Source organism: Asterias amurensis, chromosome 9, assembly GCF_032118995.1.
Source record: "Asterias amurensis chromosome 9, ASM3211899v1".
NCBI classification, from domain to species: domain Eukaryota; kingdom Metazoa; phylum Echinodermata; class Asteroidea; order Forcipulatida; family Asteriidae; genus Asterias; species Asterias amurensis.
In genome coordinates this window covers 3,210,369-3,219,215 of record NC_092656.1, presented here as the reverse complement: position 1 = coordinate 3,219,215, position 8,847 = coordinate 3,210,369, and the positions used below count along the sequence as shown (strand labels likewise).

The window sequence follows — 8,847 nt, the reverse complement described above, 5'->3', positions numbered from 1 at the left end:
TTTACACTTGACTGCTTTTGTTACAGCAGTAGGGTCTATACCTGTTTATCTTTGTGTTGTCATTTGACCTTCGAGAAAGACTCTGCTCAGGTTGAAGCGTTTGGCAACACCAACTTTTATTTTTGCTGGCTAAATAATTCAGATTTAGAAACAAAATGCATTCCATTTTTAAAGCCATTTTTTAACCCTGCCTGCCCTCCCCCACAAAAAAAAACACAAAAAAAAACAGGGGGAAAAACAGCCAGACATGAACAAAAGGTAATAATTTAGATAAAAAAATTGAAATTTCCAATCTTGCCAATAAGCATTTGTATTGGTAACTAACTGTGTTTTTGAGGGAATACCAGTGCACTGTACACTTATACAAAAAAGGTGACAACAAACACTGTTGAACAACAAAATAACAAAACAATTAAATAGAAAAACTATTTCTTTATTACTTTAGAGAAAATTCGGAATACACCTTGTGTCAAATTTACGAAAGAAATAAAAATATGTACATATATTTCCAGTGCTGCTGATTTTTATAACATTAAGTCACTTCAGTATCGGTTTACTATTAGATATTACGCCTTGTCCAATCTACTTTGAAATCAATGGCTGGGGAGCTGGGGTACGAGCCCCTGCCATAACAAAATAAATAACTAAATAAACAATTCCTGTGTCCCCCCCCTGACAATACAGATACATGTGGTGCCCTCAAAAAACGGAAAACATTGCCCAATCCTCCCCTGTGATAGTTCCCTGCTTGGCCAGTGTTTGAAATGTAAGGTTTGAAGCTTTGAATGGCAGACAATTTGTTATAAAATGTGATAGTGTCAACTCCGAGTGTTTTTGAAGGTCTAAAAAGCTGTTAACTGACATAAAATGTTCTGTAATTGTATCAAGTTTAAAACTACAACTGAACCAAGTGTCACAGGGAGCTCTGATCCAAGATTAATGAAATAAACAATGGGAGACTTTCCAATGCTAGGTGGCGGCAGACTTACCAGTAAATTTCCATTTTTTACGTAGTTCTGAACATGCACATAGTTCTGAGAACAATGGATTAACCTGGTAAGTCTGCTGCCCTCTATCGTCACAGAAAGTCTCCTACTAAGTATGAATGACACAAAAATGGGGAGAAATATTTCAATACAAGTCAGTTAAAAAACATCTTCTGAAGACGAATTCTTAAATACAAAAAATATACATTTTTACATGTGTCAACTTTTCTGAAGAGAAGATTTTAAATCTAAAATGAAAACTATTCTTACACCGTTGTCTTTTATAGAACATCCAAATAGATCCTTTTCATTTATCGGAGGATCGTAGGTCACGAACCATTCCTTAGTCAAACCAATACACAGTACACAGCCTTGGTCATAAACCACACGTTTCGGTGTTGCATTTTCATCATTTCTTTGCCTATAGACGATGTGACCTGTGACATCACATGTTTACAAAAGAGCCACAGAGCCTAGACTTACTGCAGGCATGATTTGTACACAGCTCAATGGAAGAAAATATAAAATCTTATATTTTATGGAGATTGCACTAAATTTTATCAAATTTTGATATGATCAAAGGAGGCACATCTCAAAACTTGTCCAGCTTTTACTTTCATAACTCTTGGTTTTATGTGGAAATTATGACACAAAATGTCAACTTTCCCATAGGACCAGTGTAGTACAGTGCCTGCCACAATACTTAGAGCATGTACAAGGTCACACTTATTGTAAACAAGGGTCACGTGGTCTATAAGTCATCATTACTTTGACAACAACAATCTGTGACCCTACAAATAAATAATGATTTCTCAACCATACCCTGTATCAGTTTGTATTTCAATCTATACTGTATTATGTTTCAGGCCTGGTACAGTGTACTTCTTTGCTGTAAGCACAAAGAGGTGTTTCCTTAGTATGGGCACATATAAGGACATTTGAACACTGCAAGGGGCAGTGGAGCACCCAGCTAATAAGAGCCATGGAGGCAATTGCCTCTGTTGCCTCCATGAAGTATCAGACCGGGGTGGATTTCACAAAGAGTTAGGACTAGTCTTATCTTGAGTTAGGACGAGTTACTAGTCCTAACTTAGGACTAGCTGTACGTTTTTCATATCTCTTAGGACTAGTCCTAAGTTAGGACTAGTCCTAACTCTTTGTGAAATCGACCCCTGGTCCCAATTTCATAGGGCTGCTTACTTTAAAGCAAAAATGAGCAGGAAACCAGTCACAAATTGTACTTGTGATATTTTGGCTGGTAACCTTAATCTGGTAAGCAATGGCATAACTTTGTTGTGCAAAGATATTTTTGTGCTTATGCAGCTCTATGAAATCGGGGCCTGGTCCGTTTACAAATGCATCCATCGTGTTCAGATTCCTGACAAAAAACCAGTTCCAAATTGTGGTCCAATCAGACTGTCTATGAATATATTACATTTGCATACAGGAGATTTTACCAATGCTGCTGAGGTAAAATAAAAGAAAAGAAAACTGTCTTTCAGCACCGAACTAGCTGGCGTTCTTGTATGGTTCTCTTCTATTGATTGACAAGGTGAAGCCAAGCATCAGCTAGCCAATCAAAAGTTGGCTACCATGCTGACACTATCAAACAATGCTTGGGTTCATATCGTCTCTGCTTTCAGTGGTAACCTCATCTGATACATACCAGCAACGACCAACGCTGTACTGTAAATCATATCCCTGCGCGAGACGCCGGTGAATGCGACGTGCCAGTCGCCGTGGTTCACGCCGGGTGTGTTGCTCTCTATCACCTCACCCACAGTCACGGCGAGACCGGACCAGCGCAATGAATAATCGGGCGGGGTCTGTGATTGGGCGGCAGTGATGAGGTCAAGCGGGATGGGTGTCGCTTGGGTGAATGTCTCCAGAGTGATGTTATTAACGGGGTCTTGAAGTATAATACAGCCAATGTCAAACCACCTGAAGGAAAGCAAGACATGTCAGTTAGATTGTGTCAATTCACACTACTCAATACCCTAGGGTTGACCCCAGTGAACTCTGGCTACCTTTTCACACTAAATGGGTATACTACAGGTAATAGCCACCCAAGTCTATTATGACCATAACGAAAGTTAAAATTAATGACTGTCCTATTTAAGAATTTGTTTTTCCCCATTCAGTCTTAGTTTAGGTTTACGCGATAACTTACTTGTCAGGCAAAAGTTCCACGATGAAATTCTCTACCGACACAACCGTCTGCGTCTCCTCCACGACACCGTTCCTCCGCAGGTTCTCTATCCTCTCCTGCGCCCCTTTGCTCCCCGCTGCATACCCCTCTGGCTGGGGTGCGATGTTAGATTGACCAGGCTTGCCTACGACCGTGGCAAGACCGAAAACCTTCTGGAAAGCGTCTCTTATGGGTGCTACTTTCACGTCCTTGTCGGAAGCGACGATGATGTAGATGTCACCTCCTGATTCTGTAGATCGAGACATGATTTTTTATTGATGTAATGATTGTGCAGAGGGCATGGTTTAAAGGGAGGGGATATAAACCTATCGCCTCTATAACTGCTTTGAACAGGAGTAAAGAGTAAACTGTTTGCAGTACCCGCTGATAATTACAGGATTCAAAACTGACACACTGTCAGTTGGGCACACTCTAGCAGTTATATAGCAGTTACATGTCTGCTCTGGAATGTTTGGGTTGTTTCAACATCCAACTCAATTAGCCTTCGGATTCCAATCCCAATTTCATCACATCACACAGGCAGTCTTTTGGTGTTGTTTCAGATCAAGATGTTTTTCTTTTATGTAGAAATCTTTTACAAATCTTTCTTAAATAAGTGTATGCTGGTTTTTGCCCTCAAAGTGTTGCTGTATAAGCTGCCCAGCAAATAATTCACAGAAGTTTTTTCTTAGGGCCAAAACCAACTTGTAAGTCGGGCTTATAAGCCAAAGATTATGGTATACAGTGCTTATTGTGAATTAATGTATGGGTAAAATACAAAACAGTACAGTGCATTTAAACAAGATATAAATAAAGTAAGAACTTGTTCTTGTTTGAATTGGGGTTGACATTGAACCATATTCTCTAGTTACAATATACTTACTTATTATAGGTGCCATGCCTGGGTCTAACGTTGTGATCATCGTATCCACGGAATTCTGAAATACAAAATAAATCAGTAGAAGATCAGTGGAATGAATGTAGCTGTAGCTCTAATATTGCCAATAATTTAAAGAGTAGTTACTAAACACATACCTTCCCTTTAAGGACAGTGGACAACTTTGGTAATTGTCAAAGACCAGTCTTCTCACTTGGTGTATCTCAACAGATCCATAAAATAACAAACCTGTGAAAATTTGAACCCAATTGGTCGTCGAAGTTGCGGGATAATAATGGAAGAAAAAACACCCTTGTCACACAAAGTTGCGTGCTTTCAGATGCACAATTTCTGGAACTCAAAATCTAGTTCTTAAGTCTCAAAACCAAATTTAAATATTTTAGTGGAAAATAACTTCTTTCTCAAAAAATACGTTACTTCAGAGAGAGAGAGCTGTTACTCATAATGTTTTATACTAACAACAGCTCTCCATTGGTTGCTACCAAATTAGTTTTTATGCTATTAAGTATTTTGAGTAAATACCAACAGTGTCCACTGCTTTAGGTAAATCACACTTCAGAGGTTCTTACGTACCTTTGTCTTCTCCACCATCTTCTTCATGAAGTTACTTCCCCAGCCGAACAGTCCCCCTCCTCCTCCTCCTGCCCCTCCCTCACTGTGGTAGTCACCATGTAGGGTGGAAGCGGAGTCCTCAGCATTTGTCATCTGGAACAAAATAACGTTTCTTAAATTTTTTCCAAATGTCTCTCTCTTTCCACAACTCCAGCCGATTTCACAAAAGCTAGGATTAATCCTATCTCGAGTTAGGAAGAAGTAACCCATCCTAGCTAAGGATGGGTTCAATGCATGTCTTCGGATAGGGAACTTAACTCGTCCTAAGTCCTAAGATTAATCCTAACTAGGATGAGTTCACATGGTGAAATCAGTCATTTTATAAGCATTTAAATAACATTTGACAAATCATCACTCGGTGAACAAGTTCCATTCTATAGCACAGACAAATGCTACATAAAATATTTCAATTGCTACTCAAAAAACAGCATTTGCAACTGAATATTAGAATTCAGTGTGCACAAAATACGTTTGTAATAATGGTAATTTCTCGCTGTGCAACATTGCTGGCCGAAATCATTCCCCATCACTCATAAAGAAATAAACCACATGGGAAACTGTGTTTTATTTGATATCTTACATAAGAAGTTGCATCCCCTGAAGGTATTTCCCTGAACTCTGCTTCCCAGGTAGTTTCTTAAACTTGGGTGTGATCCCTGGTAATATAGCCGTCAATGGTTTTTAATAATGTATGGCTTCTGACTGACACGTCCCCGAACAAAGATATTGACAAAATAGGGAGACCGAAAACAAAGGGCTAGATAGCTCAGTTGGAAGAGCGCAGGTACAATAATTAGGGGGTCACAATTATCCATTGTTTGTCTGTCTCTTGTTTTATACTGTTCATGTTTATATTTAATTCTCTTTTTAATAGTCCAGGGGTCGATTTCACAAAGAATTAGGACTAGTCCTAACTTAGGACTAGTCCTAGGAGATATACAAATTGCATGGATAGTCCTAAGTTAGGACGAGTAACTGGTCCTAACTCGAGATAGGACTAGTCCTAACTCTTTGTGAAATCCACCCCAGAAACATCACATCAACAAGAAGTCCTAGACTGAGACAAAGTACTACTCGGCCCTGGAATTTCACGGAGGCCTCCAAGGCATGTTCTCTACTGTTGCCCTGGGCCCAATTTCATAGCGCTGCTAACAACACAAATTTGCTTAGCATGACATTTCTTCCTTGATAAAACAAGATTACCAACCAAATTTCCATTTGTTGCATATTGCTTGTTACTTGTATTCAGCTGTTGTTTGTTTATCCTCAAAACCACGTGGAAATTTGGTTGGTAATTCTGTTTTTATCGAGGCCCAAATTTCATGCTAAGCAAATTTGTTGTGCTTAGCAGCGCTATGAAATTTGCCCCGTGTCTTAGCCTTGGTGTCCCTTTGCAAAATTCCCTTAGACTTTAAGATTTGCAAATGGAAGTGTCCTTAGGCCTGAGAACTGGAATGAATAAAAATAAAACAATGGATAACTACCTCCTTTGGCTGCGGATCTGGAACCATCGACTGATGAGAAGACGTTGACATCTCAGACTGCGGTAATGATGGCTCCTTGGATGGAGTGAAGAGCTGGGGCTGGGGTGTATCTTGAGGCGGGGGAATGTACAGCTGAGACGGTTGAGGAGGGGGAACGCAAGTAGTAACAGGATTCACTGGGGCTACAACACCTGAAAGAAAAGAAATTCCTTATTGAGTTCTGCGTACACTTACAACACTTATGCTCTTGAAGGGGCACAGCATTTTCACTCGGCCACTTTTACGAGAGAAATGTAAATTTGCATTGGATTTTTGCTAAGGGCACCACGGCAAAAACAAAAGGCACCACAGTAGACACAATAGACCCTTCCTATGACATATGTAAATTGCACATAGCGCGTGTGCACTAACATTTTGGTTGGTAAAATGAGGGAATATCGCACTGTTTTGTACATGGCTAATGGCTGCGTGACGCAGGCGCGATTGCACAACAGATGGCGTTTGCCAACCAACAGGATCTGTACGCATGCGTGAATGTAATTAGCATATTTCATGGGAAGGGTACATTGCTGTGGGTGCCCTGGTTTTATATGTGGGAGAAAACCCCCAGAAAATTATGTCAGAGAAAAACCACACAGTCAAGCAGGGACTGCAAACCCAATCCACTTAGTGCCCGGTGGGATTCGAACCAGGGTCCTAGAGGTGGAAGGCAAGGAAAGATACCACTACACCAACCTAACCACCCAGTACAAGGGGGAGGGGGGGGGGGGGGGTAACTTACTACTTATCGGCGCTGCAGCTGGGGGTATTGAGGAATGTCCCTCACCATGATCTCCAGTTACTTCCTCCATCATTGTGATCTGTTGATTCTAGAAGTTAATAGTACCCTCTCCTGAAAATAAGTTAATAACACCATAATTGCGCTAAGTTTATCAACAACTTTTGGTTTTAATTCAATAACTTAAACACAGGAAACCTGAGTCAGAGTGAGTACATTTCAGTTCCAGCATTGTAGGGGGTGAATAAAGACAAATCTAGAGCTGCAAAGCAAATGTTGTATCAGGCTGCAATTAATTTGATATCGATTGATTTAGGCCAAATTCTATCATCAATTCTATCAAGAAATGCTTGACAAATATATAGCAATGCACAGGCAGTTTGAACTTTAATTGTAAAGGCTTTTAACAAACTCTCAGTCAGATGAAAATCAATGCCATAGCATACATAGGCCATCAGGGTAAACTTTCCGTATCCCATACATCGTGTCAACCTAGACCCAGTAACTGGGGCGCTGTACTCCTTTTAAAACAATTTTTGACTTCATCTGTCGTACTACAGATGAAGTCAAAAATTGTTTTAAAAGGAGTACAGCGCCCCAGTTACTGGGTCTAGTGTCAACCCTTTTTCACTCGCATTTTTACAAAAAGGAATATCTCATTTATTTGACTTTGAGCAAGGACATTTAAGATACTATTTTATTTCATAACGAATGAAAAACTGGTGGCAGGATATGAACAATTTTCTCATTATTACGGCCGCTGGAATGGGAGGAATAGTGTTCAGTGAGTCAGTGGTTATTTATTGCAAATTTGTAATACCGCAACTGGTTAAGGGAAAAGTAAAAGCAATTACGACTAGTAAAGGGTATTTTTAGTGAAATGAAGTGTTTTTCACACAATACCTAGAAAAACAACAGTAACAAACTGAATCAACACAACAAATGGGGAACGAAAAATTATCAGAACTTACATAAAAAGCTCTCCGAAGTGTAGTTTTTCGGCAAACCGAATGATACGTGTGTACGGACGTGACGGCTAGTAAACATAATATCATCATGTAACAGCCGTTGACTGTGCCACGTTGCTCACATAAAGTGATGCGTATAGAGGAGTTCAATTCACTCAGTTAGATGTGGGGACCCGACTAGAGGAAAGGCGGCACCTGGGAAATTCACTTAAAACTTATTAGGGGCATGTGGAGGGGAGAGGTGGGTAAAGGGGTGCATTTTGTCGGGGGAGGGGGGCCTTTTGGCAATAAAACAGCAACAACATGTAGTTTCCATTCAATTTGTTTCTTAACAATTCATAACGTTTTCAGTGTGTGACAGGTAAACATAAAATTATGGTGGGGGCCAAAACATGCTCATCGAATGTCATAAAAAACTTACTTGGCAGAAAGAGATAATTTCTCACCCAAATAATAAAAGACTTCGCTCTAAAAACATTACAAATTAAGTGCAACAATTATTTTTCTCATCTCTTACAACTTCCAATGACCAAATTTTTACGGAGTTGTTATTTTATGGAAAGTGAGAATACCGGTCTTTGAAAAAATTATGAAGTTTGTTCCGCCCGGTGTGAGTTTTTTTTCTCCACGCGAATAACGCGGCGACGTTTAAACTTGGCGCGGTTGACCCAGGAAAAGTTATAATATTGGTGTTTTTAATTCATGGTCACAAAATGATTTCGTTTTGCGTCTACTTCTTATTTTAGCCGATACATTGCCCTATTGTAAGAAGCCATACGCGTGTCCATGTGTTTCTCTGTAATCAGTTTATGCACACATGGATATTTTCTTTTTGGTAAAAAATTGTGTGTGGGCCTAAATCTAAATATTATTATTATTATTATTTTTTTGTAAGTGTTCCCCTCGTAGTATTGTCATAATTAGTATAAGTTA

The 8,847-nt window shown here is 39.6% G+C and overlaps 1 protein-coding gene across 1 annotated transcript; it reads right to left on the bottom strand.

Moving 5' to 3' along the window:
• Positions 1-456: 456 nt before the first annotated feature.
• On the bottom strand, positions 457-8,003 carry LOC139942246 (protein PRRC1-like). Its single transcript, XM_071939033.1, has 7 exons — positions 7,918-8,003; positions 6,950-7,060; positions 6,169-6,359; positions 4,646-4,777; positions 4,058-4,112; positions 3,157-3,424; positions 457-2,927 (listed from the first exon to the last, which is right to left on the bottom strand). The coding sequence occupies exons 2-7, from the start codon at positions 7,020-7,022 to the stop codon at positions 2,609-2,611; spliced, it is 1,038 nt and encodes a 345-aa protein (XP_071795134.1). The 5' UTR covers positions 7,023-7,060; positions 7,918-8,003; the 3' UTR covers positions 457-2,608.
• Positions 8,004-8,847: the final 844 nt, after the last annotated feature.

Bases quoted from the DNA above. Each gene is read 5' to 3' on its own strand.
- LOC139942246 (XM_071939033.1), bottom strand. From the start codon at position 7,022: ATGATGGAGGAAGTAACTGGAGATCATGGTGAGGGACATTCCTCAATA. The intron at 4,778-6,168 runs GTAGTTATCCAT...ATTTTGTTCCAG, and splicing joins CAGATCCGCAGCCAAAGGAG to ATGACAAATGCTGAGGACTC. The intron at 4,113-4,645 runs GTACGTAAGAAC...TTTGTATTTCAG, and splicing joins AGATGGTGGAGAAGACAAAG to AATTCCGTGGATACGATGAT.